At 41.1% G+C, this 19,650-nt stretch overlaps 1 protein-coding gene across 3 annotated transcripts in view; it reads right to left on the bottom strand.

Moving 5' to 3' along the window:
* ksr2 (kinase suppressor of ras 2) overlaps window positions 1–19,650 on the bottom strand; it is a 102,163-nt gene that overhangs the window by 27,740 nt on the left and 54,773 nt on the right. For all 3 annotated transcript variants that reach the window (XM_068604601.1, XM_068604600.1, XM_068604602.1), the window contains 10 exons: window positions 15,880–15,949; window positions 14,599–14,682; window positions 14,170–14,255; window positions 12,952–12,972; window positions 12,596–12,705; window positions 10,049–10,217; window positions 9,376–9,417; window positions 7,409–7,478; window positions 1,575–1,623; window positions 249–610 (listed from right to left, as the gene is read on the bottom strand). In XM_068604601.1, coding sequence (XP_068460702.1) covers window positions 249–610; window positions 1,575–1,623; window positions 7,409–7,478; window positions 9,376–9,417; window positions 10,049–10,217; window positions 12,596–12,705; window positions 12,952–12,972; window positions 14,170–14,255; window positions 14,599–14,682; window positions 15,880–15,949 — 1,063 coding nt within the window. The remainder of the gene's footprint in view (window positions 1–248; window positions 611–1,574; window positions 1,624–7,408; window positions 7,479–9,375; window positions 9,418–10,048; window positions 10,218–12,595; window positions 12,706–12,951; window positions 12,973–14,169; window positions 14,256–14,598; window positions 14,683–15,879; window positions 15,950–19,650) is intronic.

The raw sequence follows: 19,650 nt of genomic DNA, 5'->3' as shown, positions 1-19,650 counted from the left end.
GGGGTGTTCTTCACCAGCGCTTTGGCAAAAGGAAACAACGAGAGTAACAGATTCGATATTGATTTTTAAACGCATGCTGCCTGGTGGATCCAATGAATTCCAATGAAAGATTGTGGTTTTCCAAAAGCAACTCTGGTTAGTGTGAGATTTAAGAACGAAATTAGATTTTTTTCCCGTCATCCTGTAGGACTATCTCCTTGCAAACGTGATGAGATTGCGGGTTGTGGTCTTCACATCTTTCCCCTTACCTGGTGATGATCGCCAGGTGTGGTGGGCTCATGCAGGCCCCCATAAACAGCACCACATTCTCGTGGCGAGTGTTGCGGTAGGCCATCACCTCACGTTTGAAGGCCTTGAGCTGGTCCTCGTTGTCGCGCTCGATGTCGATCAAGCGGATGGCCACCTCACCGTGCCAGCGTCCGTGGAACACTTTGCCAAAGCGCCCCTTGCCGATCATCTCCCCGATCTCCAGCTGCTCAAACGGGATGTCCCACTCTTGCAGGAAGATGCTGGTCTGGCTCACCTTGCGGGGAAAGTTTCGAGCCGACAGGAGCGACAGGTTCATCTCCTCGAACTCGTCGCCGGAGTCCTCGTCGTTGCCCTCCTCGTTCTGGGGGAAAGCAAAAGCCAAACTGTTTGTTGGTGGATGTGGGCCTGCATTTCACAGATTTGCAAGTATGGTGATTAAGATGCCCTTATCCAACACGAAGAGGTGGTGTTAAAATAGATGTCAAATGCTGTTTTTCTGACAATCATCATTCAGCAGCTACAATCTGCTAAAACCTCCCCCAAACTAAGTAGGAGTTGCAGTGAAAAGACACATATATAGTTGTGTATCTGCAGGATGAAAAGGTGTTATTTTTGTGCTTTGCCACAGTCTTCAATTAATTTTATTTAATGTCTAACCCCAACACTGCATGGTGGTTTAGTCAATAGAAAAGACATGCCTTCATTTTCTTTCCAAGGCATATTTATGTACTTAGTGCCGTTTAAATCCTAAATAGGCTCTGACATTTATATATATATAAAACATACTCTACACATTCCTTCATGTGGCCTCTCTATAAAATCATGTTAATCAAGTTGTGTGCCTTTTGAAATATTGTTGGCTGTTTAGGCCGTTACCAATAAAAAAAAGAGTTGTGAGATGAGAAACAGCCAGGGGGAAAAACTGACTTATTTATTCTGATTTGATTTGAAATATAATGCATTGCAGAAGTGAAAATGACCTATTCAACAATGCCTGCTGGAATATTATTCAAGGCAATCTGCATCATATTTTTTCAAGATGTATCAATGTTACAGCGACGACGTCAAGTTGCATCTTTTTCTTCCCGCTGCTTTTGACACAAAACGTACCTGGAGGCTCCTCAGATAGCTGAGCCAAATTATGTTAACGAGAGAACTCTGCACGACGAGTGACGGCGACGGATGTCATTTGTCTTCATTTTGAATTCTCAAGTAATTTCACATCGCTATTTCAAGAGGTGAAACAACGTAATGACACAAACGTTCATTCATGCACATTCAAAAGCATCGCAAAAGGTCACACTTTCATCAACAGAAGGACTCACATCAGATGTAGGCTCGACTTCGATTTGAAGTAAAGGGTTGCCCTCGATCCTAAAAGCAAGAAGAACAGATGTTGAAATAGATCCATGAGAAAAACAAGGTGAATAAAGTAGGTCACTTCAATGATGCCAGTTGTTACTTTTACATATGATTTTGCTCCATTAATGAGGTGTTTAAATGTGTTTTAGTTGTTAAATGTCCTCATAAAATATGGCTGATAAACATCTGATATCTAGTGTCCTGACAATGTTGAAGTCTTCATTGATGCGCACAACACAGATTAACTGGATATAAAACATGACATAACACTCATCGTAACCCAGCCTGCACGGACTCACTAAAGTTAAAGAGCATTTAGAGCCCGTGTGTAACGTACAGCGGCGGCACCCAACAAAAGCTGCATTACCTCCTGCTGCAATACCACTGACCAATCACAGCGGATGTTAATGGTCACGATGAATCACAACGTCCATAATGCTAGCGGATATTAACGCTAGCTAGCTGACCGTTAGCATGTTGTTAAACGCACTAGTATTGCGGGGAGAAACAAAAGGTGAAATCTGATTGGATGAGCTATAAGTAACCCGCTATCAGGCACGCCGTGCTGCTGGTTTTGTGATGGTTATTTGTGTATTTTATCATTGTCAAATTCCTGAACGTAACTGTTACACTGCAAAAATTCAGCTTCCAAAAACAAGAAGAAAAAAAGTAATAAAATGAGGGAAATATTACTTGAAATAAGACAAATTATCTGCCAACAGAACAGGAAAAATTGACTTGCCAAGACTTCTTCAAACAAGTGAAATGCTCTTAAATAAAAACTGCCTGATAAGAAGAAATATGTTGTCAATCAAAAAACAAGCGTATAATGCCTTGATTTAAGATATTTTATCTTACTTAGATTTAAATTTTTGCAGTGTAACTATATAGCTGAATAGTGGTGTTGTGAATACAGTTCATGACATTTCATTTGTGTACGCATGTTCGCCACACTTATAGGGTTAACTATGAAAAACTACTCCAACCATATAGCATTGCGCTCATGAAACCCGGTCGGATTCAGCAGAGACAGTAGAAATGAAATGAAATGACAAATAAACATCCATGCAGCAGAACCGGAGACACCATCTTTTTTTGTATTACTCGCATTTTTCTTGCTTGTCAAAACCTACCACCTACATTAAAAACAATGCAACACAACCACCTACATTTGGCTTCGGAGATTCAGGTGTGTACAGCGAGCAGAAGTTAGCCTCAAGCCACTGCTCTCAAGTGGAGAGGATGAGTGGGCTACACAGGTCAGATTTTGGGCAGTTATTGTTACATGTGCAGCAGTATTCTCCAGCGCTACGAACAGACTTTGACGAGTAAAACCAAAAGTTCCCCTGCCATTCATACAGCAGTTACCGCTGATAAAACCGTCCCTCTAGTTACTTCCCCGGTAAACACCGTTAACCATGTCCGCAAAGTTGTCATTGTTAGCATTGTTAGCGCCGTTAGCTGCTAGCTGGCAGCTCAGCCAGAGTTTAGCTATATGCTCTTAATTCTTTTTAGAAACAGTTTGTTTTTTTTCTTCAGAGAAATGCACATTAAGCATTCTCATGCTCGATGACTTCACTGTATCTGGTAAATATTGTCACACTTTTCGATGAATTGTGTTTATATGCTTAGCTAATTGGTAGCTCGATATGTGCAATCCGGTGAATCACATTATGCACCTTCATGGTTGCATCCTGAGTGACCTGATGGAAGCTGTATTAAAGCAACGTTTTTGGGAGCATCACTGGATTGGACCGACTGTTTCTGGTTTCTTGTCAATGTACCAATATTAGGACGACCTTACGCCCTGTTGTAGCGTTATTGCAGATTTAAAAAGGATTTCATCAAGTCCAATGTCGGTAAATACTATCTGTGACGTTGCAGCACCTTCTATTTCTATATTAACAGTTTGCTCAACTGTAAAACACCTGAAACCCTGAATCTGTGAACTGATGCAGAATCCCTTTGTTCTCAGCAATGTTCTTTATTGACGCTATTATCTCGACGAGCCATTTATCAGACGAGCCATTCCCACTGCGATAAGCAAACTATTTTTACACTTAGATTGATTATGTTCCAAAATCCTTCCGAACACGGCTGTGTGTTTCGTTTATTAAAAAAGAAAATCGTTATATTCAGATTGAACTGAAAATATTCACTGAATTGCAGGATTAAACTCTGTGGATCATTTGCACTGGTCCAGACGTGGCAAAAAAACCCCTCACTTACCTATATTTCACAGATATATGAACAAAAAGTGAAAAAAGGGCACTCCTTATTACTGACTGTATATCCTGGCCCTAATTCTTAATATATTTACGTGATGAACTTTCAAGTGCATTTGCGCCCTTAGCCCCTATTAATTTCTGACCCTGGCCGCCAACACCATGGGTGCCGGGGACACGACACAAATGAACTCACTTTACCCTCCTTCTCCTCTGGCCACACGACTGTCGTTGCAACATCAGTGTGTAACCTCTCACAACCTTTCTCTGGTATATTAACAGTTTGCAAAGACTACAGGTGAGGCAGCTTATAAAATAATGTGATTCCTGTGGCGCCAAGGGCCACTAGCAGCGGTTCGATCTCTGCTCTAATGAGGGGTACCCGCCAGGTTTTGCGGTCTGAGCCCTCATTAACCCTGGGATGAGGCCATTAAGGCCACAGAAACCTGCCAGCTGCCACTGCAAGAGCACACAAAGATGTGGGAAAGGAGGGACAATAGCTTTAATTAAATCAGAGAAATATGAGTTTCATAACCGCGCTAATGTATTCACATTCGCTAAAAGGCAGCTAGAATAAGAGAGACTGTGAGAGTGAGAAATGGTGGAAATGTCCATCTAGAGATATAGTAATAAGCAGAAACTGAAAAACACGAGGGTCCAATATGTCTGTTTATAATTTTCCAAGGTGATTTAACATTTCTTCTTCAAAATGTGACGATCTTCATGTAGATTACACTGGGCATGTTTCTATTTTATTGTCTGATCCTAGTGGGGATATTTATGTTTATTAATTTACTGCAAGTAAGCGCTAAAATATATGTTTTTATTGGATGAAGATATATTTCTGGAACTATTTTTGGTCTTACAACCACCATCTCAAACTAAAGGGTTAAAGAGAAAAAAAACAAGCTAATCCAGTTCATCCCTGACAAGTGAATATTTGTCCACTAAAAAAAACAATATCCACAAGGGCAGTAGATTTCTACCTGCCATACATCTGCAAACAAAATCTGCAAACCCCAGAAAATCAAAAGGCAAATGCTGCTTTGCAATACGTGAACCAGATCCAGTCTCTTTCCAGCCAACGCCATTTTCATTCCCTCACTATTTACCTTCCTGAGGAGGCGCTACATTGTAAATTGACATGTTATGAACAACTACCTTTGTCACCATCCTCATCTCATTATCTCCTCACATGACTTAAGAGCAATAACTTTGCAAAGGTGCACCACTTTTTTTTTTGCAGGCCGATCAGAGCAGATTGGTTATTTCTTTGGAGGAGGGCTTAAAAAGAAAGGTGCTAAAAACCTAATTTCAGACGGAGGGTAAATACAGGAATATTTAGACAGTCAGTATGATACAAATGTTGTGTTTTTTTGTTGTTTTTTTTACATTTAAGCATGCAAACCTGTTCTAGTAGAAACCCCAAAACACACGTATGAACATCCTAATGTCCCGCAATGTGTCCTTTAACGGGTATTAAGTCTACTGCTGACTGAAAAGATTGAATCATTCTGATAAAGTTTGAACCATGATTATGTTAGTAAACAACTAAATTGCATCCAATGTTTTAGCTGTTAAAGCCACATGTGAGTAGTAATTGTTGAAGGCCCGAAACAGATAATTGCTTCATGATGAGCGACACAGTTTTAACTTGCCCGTATACCAATCTGGCTTGGAGGGTTTGGCAAATAATATCCCGTGGCCCTTGACCAATGAAATGGGAAACGTTTTCTATCTCACTTTATAAATTACTTATTTAGCTCTTGATTACATCCTAATGAAAATGACCACATTGCCTTCCTTGGAGATTAACTGTCTGCACAGCAGCACTTCGTTCAGCCCAGTGCGGGTCTGGAGCCCGTCGAGGCCTTCATCCTCGATTTTAAAAAGCAGAACTACACATGCACTTGTTGCGAATAAAAGTAACGCACACCAAGGGTTGTGATGAGGCGCTGACCACTGCAGGGAAACTTCAAAGTATGAAACAAGTGTCACACACTTAAGCGCCATTACTTTTATGGTGATGACGTTTAACCTGTAACACATGTGAAAATGTAAAAATACACAAATATAAAGCTTTCTAATTGATCCCCGACTGTTAAAAATTAGTCTCCTTTTTGACTCGAAACACGAAGGAAATGAAAAACAATTAAAAAAATAAGAGAATACAAGACATCGGTCTATTATGATGCTGCCAGTTAATACAAGAGCTGGGTTTGATATCTTGAAAATAAAACCTCCAGTAAAATTAATTGAGTAAAGAAAGGGTCCAGAATAGAGAGAATAGTAAGAAAACGTTGGCGTACTTCAATCTGCGAGTCAACTACTTGCATCTGCTGAATATACATATCCAGAAAGGTGCCAATCATGTGTGGTGTCAAGCTAGGAATATACAAAATGATATTTTCATAACTTGGAGCGCTCTCTCAAGTCCTTCGAGTCAAATTTGTGGTTTGTGTTAATATTTATGGTTGAATTGTGGTCTGAACATATCAAATGGACTCATATGCTCTTGTAAAGCCAGGCTGTGCATTTGTTTTTGGCATGTCACATCAGTGACACTGGTTTAGATTCAAGGGAGTAGGAGGACTTGAGAGTGAGGAAGAGCTCCTGATGAAGATTTCTGGGCTCATCGGGGTTCATTTCCTCATGTTTTTCCCTCACTACAAAGGTGGAACATAATTGTCTAATCACCATATGTGACTGGGGTGTGGATTACAAAACAAATGCAGCGTTTGTGTCTTATCATTTGTATATAATTTGAATTTATAGAAAATGTCACGATCGTGTTCATGCATGTTGCTCTCTATTCAAACACACTGATGTATGCATAACATTATTTAGTGTCCTCCATCTTCTTATGCTTCTCATTTTTTCCAGAGGTTGATTATTTTCTCAAAGCTGGCAGTTTCTTCGGGAATGTGTCACGAAGACGTCGGACGCAAGAACAGCCTCATGCCCTTTCCCATAATCAAAAAACCATCAGCTGTCCTCTGTCTAGGACCTTTTTAAGACCACGTTGATATTTACCAAATACAATTATTAACAATATCTGCTATTGTTTAATCAATAAAAATCCACGAGTATGGTCCATATTTCATCAGAATTGACCATCTGCCTATTGTTGGAGGCTATCTTGACATGTTCCTTTTGATAGATTGAGATCCTGATCTAATTAACATCTGGGTCGAAAGGCATCTCGTCACTCCTCCTCTTCTTCCGGTTGTTTTCCCGTGACCACTGGCTTCCTCAAAGAGCCACTGAAAATCCAGTTGGCATCCCAAGTGTAGCGTGAACTGAAGGCCATGCTAACATTAGTCTCTGAGTATTCGTCATGTCGGCTCGCGCATTGAAATTGTCGCCCAAATATCCGCGCTCCAATAAGTTTGACTTGGCCTCTGACCAGCGGCCACAGAGGGAAGGAGAAGAGGAGAGAGGACACGAGGCAGCATGCAGATGAGAGGACAATAACTGAGAGGCCCTGACGACGATCAGAAGTACCTTCTCGGTGTCTTTGAAGGGAGACGTATTGGTTTTATTGAATTACTTCTGTAATAGGATCGACTCACCCTGGTTCAGACAGGACAGGGTGCAGGATGACCTGCGGTGCTCGGCTTGGAGGAGCCTCTGGAGCGACATCTGGGGATGCGAGAGCCACAAAACATCAAACCCACAAGTGGGAAACACAGTTGCATTCAATAGCAAATCCTTTCTAACATCGTTAGTATTGCTTCTCCATGTTTTAGACAGGAAGTAGATGATTTCGGCTCGAGGAAGAAGAGATGGATCTCCGTCTTGAACTGGATTTATATTTTTGCATCGAGGGGATAGAAGTTGATACATCTCCAACTTTTGCACAGAATTTAATTCACTCGCTGAATTTATTTTTTGCCGCAACTTACTTTCTTTACACTCTTCTTTTTAAACAATCACTTTGGCACACTCGTTGGTAAGTATTTGTTGGCATGATCAAATTAGCAACACCTTCTCTTATTTTGCTGGCTTGACAGCAACAAAGCAAATTATTTAATTATCAAACATTAGTCAGTAGAGAGTGTGTTGGAAATGCAACACTAGTCAGACATCACATGGACCATATAATAATGTAATGTGAATATAATGTGCATTCAATGTTTTTCATTACTAAACAGTATGATTATGTGTTGAGCGTCTTTTCTATGCATGATGTTGGAACGCAGTATAGAAAATGTTACCTGCACTAGGAACGCCTCACTATCTCTTTTCTTGACATCATTTGTATGGAAATATCCTTAAATGTAGAAACTGGCCCCTCACAGTGGAATGGCGGTATCGAGAGACGTGTCGATACACAGCAACGGGAATATAACTTTCCTGCACCATCGCAGAACGTGCCTTTTGATTCCTTTTGAAGGATGTACAGCATTAACTGCATGTCATGTCACTGGAGAAAGACAGAAAGCTGCTGAATGCTCTTCGCTATGTCTTGGAAGCTCTCCTGTTCGACGTGTAGATGAGTGAGGTTAGCTGTTGTCTGGTATCTACCTCTGAAAGACATCAGAGGATTCGTTGCCACGCGTGTTGCCTGTGTTGGCACACTGACAATTTGTGACACTGAGTGGAAGCCTCAAAAGAAAAAATCCCTTTGTGTCACGATGCATTAGTAGCTGGCACCGTCGCCGCACAGCGAGAAGGACGTGGTTTTGTTTTCTTCGTGGTGCCTCCACAAATGTTTGCATGGATTTACTCCAAAGACCAGCAAGCCAGGAGGATCGCAGGCTCTAAATCGGACGACGGTGGAAATCTGTGCAAGTCGGCCCGACTGTGTATTCCAGCGCAGGGTGTTCCTACTTTCTACCAGATATGTACGCTGGGATACGCTCAAGCCACTTGTGACATCTAAAATGAGCACATGTGTAAAGGCTGTAAATGAATACATTTTATATCCTACTGTAATTGCCCCCAGGAGGCTTATATAAATGTGTTTTTATTGTATTTTCAAAACAAGAGCTGGCATTTACAGTATACTAATGATGTGAAGATAGGATTAGCTCCACTTACAGCCGACATGTTTAGGATTGATGGGACTAACGGTAAGAGGCAGTGTTTGACCATGTTGCTGGGCAGCTCATGAAGGTAGCTGATGTCATTCAGCTAAAACAGACAACAGCATGTGTGCCTGCAATAATCAGAAGCCGGGTACTGCTGTGCATTGTATATTCATGCACAAAAACCTGTGTCCCCAGATGTCAATTGCACTTCATCCTTGTCCTCACACCACTCTGAGTTGTCTCGGCCTTAATAGCCTGCCAAATGAGCAAAGACTGTGTGCTACCAGTCTGGGCGAAAGCAAAGAGCCTGAGCGTTGACAAATCATTAGGAGGCCCGAATGAGACAAGCAACGAGTGGGTGGAGGGGCCGAGAGTCCTAAAGCAGGCCGAGGTGAGGAGGTGGCAATCATCAACAACATCAAAAGAGCCCTTCTCCTCCACACTTTTCTTGGGGTTGGTTGTCGTGCATTATGGGTAGTGGTAATGATCAATTATGAAGTACTTACCAGGGAAGATGAACTGCTGTTTGTATTTGAAATAACTGGAGGCTGGAGGAGAGGAACAAAAAGGAGGGCGTGAGTTTGATCCAAAGTCACGTTGAGTGGACAATCGTACGCTGTTTGTTAATTCAGCATCGAGCTTCAAATTAGATGTACGGATTTTGGGCCACGGTTTTGTTTTTTTTAATCTCATTTAAAGTTCACAATAAGGTATTTCTCAAATGCGAATTCATGTTGATTAACCATTCACACTGTAGGCTTTCCCACGCTCTTTTCTTTCCCTCTATGTGTTGGCTTTTAGTAGAGTCACAACAGGAATTATGTGGGCATGCCCCCATGCAAGTACTGCATTGTACTGTTGCGTTGGGCTCCTCATTAAGGGTAATAGACGTTACAGGTGGTTATAGTAAAAATAAACTAATAGTATATAATTAGTTATAAATTATTCATGTTTGTGCTACAGGCATGGAAACGGTTTCCTTTGATACTGGAGAAAACCTCCAGACATAACCATAAGGAGGCCAAATCTTTCAAAGAGTGTCTTTTTTTTCTTTTGATTCACAAGCTTGTTTTTATTAAATGTATCCAAGATGAACGTTGGATATGTGGACGTCTTTGTGAAGTGTAATTGACGGGTTGAGGATGAGTCACTTCCTCCCACAGGTACCCGCTCCGATACCTGTCAAGTTGAACTGTTTCTGTTGCCGCGCCGACTGCGGGGAGGGATGGAGGGGCGAGGGGGGCGTGGCACTGCTGGGCAGAGGAGGAGCCGGGGAGGACGGGGTGGAGGAGGTGGTGGAGGACGGATTACTGCTGGAGTCTGGTTGGTACGGGACTGGGATGTGATCCTGGGAAGAGACAGAAAGCAGAAGCTTTACTTCAACTTTAATATTGGTGGTTTTGCAAGTTCTTGTCTGTTAATCACCAAACGCTCGCACTCCACTTCATCGTCGGCCTCTTTCTGAATCACATCACAAGCTTCTAGATTGATTTTCTACCTTCCAGGCAGCACTTGGTTTTCATTCATTTTAAGAACAATATGAAAATCCACTTGCGGGGACGTGAAACTGGGCCGACAGAGTAATCCATCACAATGAGCAATAGGCTGCCTTTAACTTTTTGACAGAGTTATGTTCATTGTGTAGTGAAAAAAAACTGCCCTCAGTGGTGCATTCAAGGATGCTCTTACATTTAAAATGACAGTGATTCAGAAAAACTACTTTTCATGCTTTCAAAGCAATGGCCTTCTCATCTCCTAAACCACCCTGCAAATCCTCAAAGGTCTGAATTTTGTCCACGCTCTTTTCTTTCCCTCTATTTGTTGGCTTTTAGTAGAGTCACAATATGAATTATGTGGGCAAAAAGGTATGATACTGTTGAATGGTATGTGTCCAATGTTAACCTTCTACATTTAATTACAGTTAATTTATCTTCCAAAGGGAACAATCTAATGTCACCACAAAACATGACCACAGAAAATATTAGTTTAATGCAGTCATAATATTTGGCATGATGGCAAAATAGTGTATGTGTAGATTCAAATAGTTTGAAAGTGACACTGAATCAGAAAAACTCATTTTCATGCTCACTCTTATCATAATGTAAGTATTTAACTCAATCGGCTGACTTTGCATGTTCGAGCTGTTTACTTCCACCAGTCTGATCTCACCGTGACCTTCGTTAATTAATTATCTTTTAAGCCGTGAGGATGAAATAGAAGTTCATCTCTCTTCAAGCTGTTGCCGTCTGTTCATCCTTGCCAGCTGCAGAATAAACTCCAGGTGTGTAGTCCGATGAGCTCCTCAATAATCTCCTCCATGACACATATGTTCAGTTCTTAGGCTGAATACATCTCTGTGTTATGAAACTAAAATTACGGATCTACAACATGACTTTAATTTCATAAAGGCTGAATATAACAATTTCATAATGGAGTCTGATAAACCAGAGGCTGTTTGGGCACTTCTTTTTTCAGTAATTAGAAATAAATAATTACTTGTATTCAATAAATCTCTACTTGTTGTACACAAAAAACACCAACGACTAATTACGAAGTCTGAATATTTAATCCAAAAAATAAAACAGTAAGCAAATATTGGTTTTGTTTTGTATTTTCAACTTCTTCTGTCTTCTGTTCAGCAGCCAGGCCTTAAATCTCAGATGTAAGAGCAGCTCGGGGTGAGCAGTACGGCCTAAAATGTACATCTATGTACATCTATATATATATATATATATATATATATATATATATATATATATATATATATATATATATATATATATATAACCTTGGTGTCACTCTTCTTAATTTAATTACAGTTAATTTATCTTCCAAAGGGCAAAATCTAATCACGACAAAACATGACCACTGAAAATATTAGTTTGACGCTGTCATGATATTTGGCACGATGGCAAAATAGTGTAAAAGTATCTGTTGATTGAAATTGTTTCAAATTCAACATAATGAATAAACACTGCAGAGAAATGTAGAAAAAGTTGCTTCAGTGGGTGTCACCGCTAGCTCCCCGCTGTAGTCAGCTAGCGCTGCTGCTAGCGCTCCGCTATCGCCCCGCTATCTCCCCGCTGTAGTCCGCTAGCACTGCTGCTAGTGCTGCTGCTAGATCTCCGCTAAAGCTGCTGCTAGCTCTCCACTATCTTCCCCTAGCTCCTTGCTAACTCCCAGACAACTACCGGAGGTAGCGGGACCATCCCCAGCTCGACTTGGGCAGTGGCGACACATGCAGTAGCAGCAGCAGCAGCAGCAGAGAGCTAACAGCAGCATTAGCTTGCTCCAGCGGAGACACCCACCGAAGGTAAGAGCAGCTTGTAACCCGACTTTTACAGTATATAAAAAAATTGGTTTTCTGTACAAATATATATTCACGTGATCTTTAGGAAAACAAAACAATGGTGTGTGTGGTCTTCCTTTCACACATACACACAATTGTTTTGCAAGATTTCCATCATTGTGGTACGTTGAGTTAAACTTGTTTCCTCTGGAACTGAGAAACGGTTAGGTACGCTGGCTGCAAAATGTTCATCATATGAAAACAAATCCATCTGTGTAAACATCAATATTGCTGAAGATATCTTCGGTTTCATGATCCCTTGAGAAAGGCACGATGACTCACAACCATTTCCCAGCCCCCCAAAATAGAAGAAATGTGATATGTAGGACAGGTTACGGTCAGATTGTAATAAAACATGGTTTATTTTTTGCACTTACCTTGTTGATTTTGTTGGTTTTGGGGAGCGTCTGACTGATGTGCAGGTCTGTGTACCTGAGCGGGTTGTTGATGTCACATGGCACTGATTCGGTCCGTACCAGACGAGCTACTGCAGGGAAGAAAAAAGCACAGAGGAACACTGACGCACTGGATAAGACTGACATGAAACAATACTCGCCCAATAGGTTTGGGACAATAAGGATAAACTCGTTATCGGGCCCTGTTTCTTTACAACATTTGTTATCGCATCCAGACACTTTGTTGAGAACAAAAGTTTCCTTAAGCAATCTATGTCATTAAGAAACTGTCACTTTGTCTAAAGCATGTGAGAAGAAGTCTAATTATTGTTCTTTACCTTGAGTTGTTCCTTGTTGATCTTAATTGGGGAAGAAAGAGAAAGGGAAGGCAGAGAAAGGACAAATGAATCTCACTTCTGATGGAAGATAGTTAGAATTTTTTTGTGCTGTCTGTCATTAGAAACCGTGATGACGCTGTCAATTTTGTCAAACTTAAGTGCCTTAATTAATCAGCTGATGACCTTCTATATGCCTAAAAAAGACTTAAATGGGGACTCGACTTTAAGGACACATTACAATATTTGAATAATCCTGAGGACAGAATACAGCAGGGTCTACCAAATAGTTCTAGTCCTAACCCATAAATGTATTATCCATACAAACATATTTGAGCTATTGCCACTTTGGTATGGCCTGGCGTATTACTTGGGACAGTCCAAGAAATGACAAGTCACATGAATTTGTGCTTTAGCAGTGTTACTCCTCCCAGCTTTGTGAAAATGTGTGTGCTCATCCGTTGGCTTCATGAATCGTCTCATAAACGTACGGCGGAAAGAGGGAAATGGAGAGAAACTGTGACATGAATGTATAAAGAGAACTGGGTCCAGCGTTAGAGGAGATCTGAAAAGTTGCTCATTGGTTCATGAAGCAAAAAATAAGGTTGGCTTCCAAGACTAAAATCCTGATAAAATGTCCCTGATCTTCGAGCAATCTTCCACATCAATGGGCCCATTTCCTTTAACCTCCCAGCACTCCGGCTCATTCACATGGATAGAGGACGGAAATCAACATTGAATTTGGCTATCAGCGTATTTTACAACTTTAAAGACGTAATGCTTTAAATAAAAGCTATTTTACCTCTAAAAAAAAAATAAAAAAAGAAGAATATATCAGTTGATTTACAGACTTCTTTTTTCCAATGTAACTATATGGCAGAATGTCTTTTAAAGCATAATAGCACCACGTAACAGACATGGAAGTAGAAGAAAGTACAAGCTTTTGACACCACGTACAATTCATCGTTGTCCTGTTGTGAGATTTGCGAAATTTCACTTTGCTTTCTGTCTGAAACAATCTTTCACATTTATTAATCTTTCAACCCTTCATCAAAGTCCTCGACTGAAATCTTTTAATGATTAAAAGACAAACAAAAAGAAAAGACAAGCACATTTGGGATAACTTACATACATCTATAGTTCAATAAAAAAGGTTTTACAGAAAATTTAAATTTGTTAAAAAAAATATCTCCATTAATGTTGAAAGTGTGCAAAAAATACCTTTAAGGTTTTCTCGTCCGCCTCGCTGTATGATCAATAAATGGCAAGGTGGGGCTTCTTTGGTGCATTTGTTGTGGCACTTCAGCCTATGTACAAACAAAAAAAGAAATTTAATTAGTGTTTGTATTGCTCTTATTATTTTTAATTTATTTACACAGTGGCGAAACCAATGCAGAGTGGGAGCATTAACATGCAGCAAAAGAGACAAGAGATGCAAATTGCTGATTTATTCAAGTGAGAGAAAAACAAAAGGATTCATGAGCATGTGTCATGTTGAAAAACAATTAAAAAAAGGAAATTTAATTAAAATAAAAAACAACACTAGAGCCTAATTTCACAACAAAGATAAGATTAAATTAATTTAATATAATCAGACACAAATCACAACCACTAATGCAATAAATGGTCAAAATCAGTCTTGATACCTACTTGCAGTTTTTACATTTCAGTCCAAACAACATTCCCTTTCCACATACTATGCATGTCTGGGACATCCAATACTTTGTGGAAAACCTGCAGGCAAAAGAAAAGAGTGAGATAAGGACATTTTTAAAAAGCCAGCACATCGCTTTCAGCTTCTTGCACATCTTTATGACATATAAGAGCCGTAGATTACCGTGCGGAGAAACACCGCGTCTGACCTTTTGCCTTTCGTAGCATTCGCTCATTCTGACAGACGGCTGTCGCCAAAGAAGGCGCCACATTCCCTGCGTAACCTTTCGGCGAGGATAATAGATTTCTGAAGAAGGTACTTCTCTAACAGTGTTTACCTTCCTTATCTCCCTCACCTGCTGGTGCGATATGGGGCCCATTTCATTTTCCTCTTTCGGAAAGCAATGAACATCTGTGGCATTCTCTCTGTGGCGCAGGACCGGGGGCCAACGGGGGTTTACATCAATGCAATAATCAGTCCGAGTGGTGGGAGCTCAGAGGCCGGCGCCACTCTGCAAAGGCTCCAACGCAGTAACTTCTCCCACTAACAGATCCACAACGTGCTGCACAGTAGCAACCAATTCCCATGCACAGGCCGGCCGAGCGGTACGAGCACGTATGTGACTATTGGCTGTATTTACTGATTCAACGCCTGGCTGCCAGCAGCGCCGCTGGCTTGCTAATGGCAGGTGACTAATGTAGTTTGACAGAATCCAAATCTCTTTATTAGGCGCTCCTTCGCCTCAATCGAGAGGCGAAACTCAATCAAGGCCCTCACGGATTCATGGACTCTGCTGTCGTGTTCGTGACGTTAAGGGAGGATTCTGCATGAAGGAACGGGGAGCCTCCGAAGCCAAAGCAGTGCACAGCGCAACGGTGACGCAAATGCATTCATCGTAACAGGCCGACAATGCAAATGATGCCATTTCACTAAAAACCTTAATCTTCGATTAACCGCTCTCTCAATTACATTCGCGCTGAGTTTTTGCTGCGCGTGGCGTGTTTTTTTTTTTTTTAAAGCTTTTCTTTCCACAGCTCTGAACCATCGGCGGGCTCAGCGCCCACGTTCTGCAGGGTGCCGGGATCCCGCGACCAACACGCTATTGTTTTACTTTTCAGATCACCGGCGCTTTGGAGTCAAGCAGGGTGAGAGGAAAGAGAGCCGGACAGACGAAGAGAGAACGAACTCTGAAATGAGTTACGCAAGATTTAATTGGAATGACATTCTATCACAGATGTAAGAGTGAATGTACAAAGGCACCCACACACTCTCCTTACCTGTGTTTTATTGAGTTTCCCAGATCTCTTCGGGGAATCTGTGGGGACCAGCGAGGCACTGAGAGAGTGTCTGCAGAGGAAGAGACAGGGCAAAGGGAGGGTTGCTATGTTTTTCTTGAGGTCGAATGGTGACACTGACTGAATGTCTTCCAGAATTGACTAAATATCTTGCATCAAACATTAATTCGGGACATATGGCGTTTCGGGGAATAGACTGATTTTGCCACAACAAACTACCATGCCGTAGTCAGCTGTTGTGCATGTCGTGCACACGGTTAGTGGTGACTCACTGTCAACTCATCACTGTCAACGAGCTCTTGTTCCTATCGGCTAGATAGACAGACACACACAGCTTTACCTATTTACGTCAGTCTAGAACAAAGTTTGAATTGTTTGCAGGTTAAGATGCAGATGTATCGCATTGCCACCTTTTTATTCCATTGTGAGGAACTCTCGCTGCCAAATGTGTCCACAACAAAAGCCTTTCGCTCGGTCCATTAGTGCCAGCAATGACTGAGCCGCCCGATACATTTACGCGCCACCTCTTAATACCAGGAGAGAATGGCAGCCGACACAGCGTTGCCGGTGAAGGCGGCTTGATGCGGTGGATATGCATTTAGTTGATAATGACGTGCCGGCGATAGTTCAATAACAAAAGAGCCGTGATGAAAACTAAAATGCTGACAAAATAGAAGGTTCTATCGGAAAAGGCCATTGTGCGGGATAACTTTTGTTCTTGGTGTTTTATATTATGACGCTCACATATTACAGGTCTATTTGGACGATATTCTGTTGCACTTATGACAATTTAGAAATAAATACAGTCTTGAACAAAACATGGTACAGAAAAAGTATAATTTCTAACACACCTTTGAAATGTTTCTTAGGAAAAGTTAACTTGAAGTACTGTCAACCTCAAACAAGGACAGTTTAAAAGGATCAAGCCACAGAGATTATCCTCTTACGTCTGTGTCTGCATTACCCATAATGCAACTGGACCACCGACAGTTCACTCAGAGATATGGGTGTGTTATAACGGCCAATGTAGCTAATAAAGCAGAGATGAGGAGTTCAGGTTTCAGACATTTCCAATTGGGACACTTTTCCTCGAAGGTAAGTTGTTTGTGCCTTTTTCTTATTTTAATTTTTTTTTTAAAAACAGGTTTCATATCAACTATGTATTCATAAGAATACCCACAAACTCAAACGTCCAGACTCTCATCTTTTGCATCTTCTTAGCTGAAAGTAAAATGTGTAAAATGGACTAATTTTCTGCTACCTTTATGCAGAGTTATTCATGAGTTTTATGTTACTTAAGATGGAAATGAATGCCAGGGAGAGGGGAATAGAGAAGACTTGAGATATTGGTGTGTGGGTAGGTGCAGGAGATAAACAATACATTAAATTGGGGGAATTGTGAGTATGAAGACTGAAAAAAAAGTTCTAATGCCTTGAAATGGAATATATGTCAGATAAATGAGGTCTGAAGACTTTCACTTCATTGAGGCCCGTGAGGAGATATTTAGTTTAACTAAATGTACTGCCCAAAAGAATGAATCATCGATGACTTTGAGGACGTCTTTGTCAATTTTCCTATTCATTGGCTCTTCATTATGTCTTTTTGTTTGAAAGGAAAATGGAAAGACATTGAAATTCGTTGTTGAGAAGCCAATGCTCTTGCTCCAAAACTTTTGAAAACCTGTGGATTGGAGTCTCCGGATGAAAAAAGCGCTTTCAGAGACGGATGACCTGAACTGAAGTCCGAAGAAGGAGCTCCAGTCGTCATCCCAACTCCCTGAAGAAGACGAGGTTTATTATCACGGCATTCATGGTATCGAATGCTGTGTGTACTTGTAATGCTGTCAGGTAATCATATCATATATTAATACAACGCACCATCTATGGATCTGAACAAGCTGAAGTCATTCCTTTTTAAATCACATTTTGCATCTGGTGAGGGGCTCAATCAGTCCGAGTAATTGATCACGGGGCTGCGAGTCATTGCCTGTGCTAATTTCATGGCCCCGGTGCCGTGCAGCGTTTCCTGGTTCCTGAAACACCCTTCCTCTCTCCTTCTCCAGCCTCCAGAGGCTCGGTGTCTTCCCTCCGCACGCCGATGCATCGCTCAATTACACTCAATCAACCTGATAACTCAATACAGAGGGGAAACTGACATCATCTGCTTCTTGTCGGCCTTGTTGGCGACTGGCAGATGATTGGACTTGTCAGCGGCGTGGTCAGAGCTGTTCATCATCGTGTGTGTGTGTGTGTGTGTGTGTGTGTGTGTGCTGTTGGCTTCGCTGTCTGTCTTCCGCAACAGCCTTTGATGATCCTACCATCCCTTAAATAACGGGGGAGTGCAAATTTATGTCAGTAAGCGCTCAATCATTGGAAAAAAACATATGCTTCAGAAATGAGAGAAAACTTCTATCTTGCAAGAGAAGTGTAGTATTTGTGCAATTTTTTTTGTTTTTGCCGTTGGGTTAAATTTGCGCCTTCTGTGTGAATAAAGTCAGCCAGTCGGTTCTGAGCTTATTAACAAGTAAGATGAGTACATTTTGTAATGCTCTTTTTAATCTGTTAATGTTGTATTCAAGTCAAGTCAAATGTATTCCTATGGCACATGTTATGTGCTTCACACTCAACAATTATGAACGGGGGAAAATGGAGGAAAAAAAAGAGGAAAAAACAACATGAATGCATATTTAAATACAAAGTATAGAAACACTAGATAGAGACTCTCTCGCCACACACAATAATTGAACAGGGAGGTGTTAAGTTTGCAAAATAAATGCTGAGTGGTAGAGATGCAAAGATTTGTGTACACACAACAAACCTCCCATGAGACCACAGACACCCACAACCAACACAACTCTAACTCCACATGCCAGGTGTGTAGTTTCCTTGCAGATACAGTCAGGTCATCTTTAGGGTTTATTTACAATTCAAGAAATTGAATTGAGCTATTAATCTGTTTTTGGTGTATTTAGGTGTGTGAGGTGGTTTGCACTGATGTAGTTTTAGTTTTAAGATTCTATTGTTTAATGAAATGTCACATGTTTTATGTCCATCCTTCAAAGCAGGGGTGTCAAACTCATTGTTACTTAGGGCCACAACAGCATTATAGTTGTGACTGTAACAGTGTAGTCCAGAGTAAACATGTTCTACATGCATTTATATATATATCAAAATATAACTACCAGTTACTACAACATAAATCCATTTAATTTAGGGTTAAGAAATACATACAATGACGCGGCGGGCCGGATTTGGCGCGCGGGCCTTGAGCTTGACTGTGCTTTAAGGTCTCTTCAGTATTTAGTGGTGGTGGTGGAGTCCGCCATTCCCGGCTCATTAAAACAGTGAATGTTTGTTTCAGCCTCACTATTTCTCTCTCTGCACGCTCTTTACACCATGCCACAGTTGACGAAGCTACAGCCGACGTGAACATAACAGCCTGCTGCTGTTACTTCAAATTAGAGAGTTCAAATGATCCAACATTGGGTGGATTTGATTGTGAAGCATTCACGGGAAATGCAACATCAACACGTAATCGTTCATTTAGCAAAACAAGACAACTGGCTTTCTGGCATTTTGAATTGTTTTTAATATTTTTGCAAGGCAGTAATGGAACAAGACGGAGCAGCCGCAGAGAGCTGTGAGATGAAGCACTGCAGGCGGCTCCTCCAAATGCTCAACAAGGTAAACTACTTTCTGTCAACTGTCTTTCTGTCGGGTAGAAAACGATTCAGGCCGCGCGCAGCGGGCGAT

Source organism: Clinocottus analis, unplaced genomic scaffold (genome assembly GCF_023055335.1).
Source record: "Clinocottus analis isolate CAN_PGR_092001 unplaced genomic scaffold, fCliAna1.0.p SCAF_7, whole genome shotgun sequence".
NCBI classification, from domain to species: Eukaryota; Metazoa; Chordata; class Actinopteri; order Perciformes; family Cottidae; genus Clinocottus; species Clinocottus analis.
Note: the sequence above shows the minus strand (reverse complement) of the source record. Positions and strands in the feature narration are given on the sequence as shown.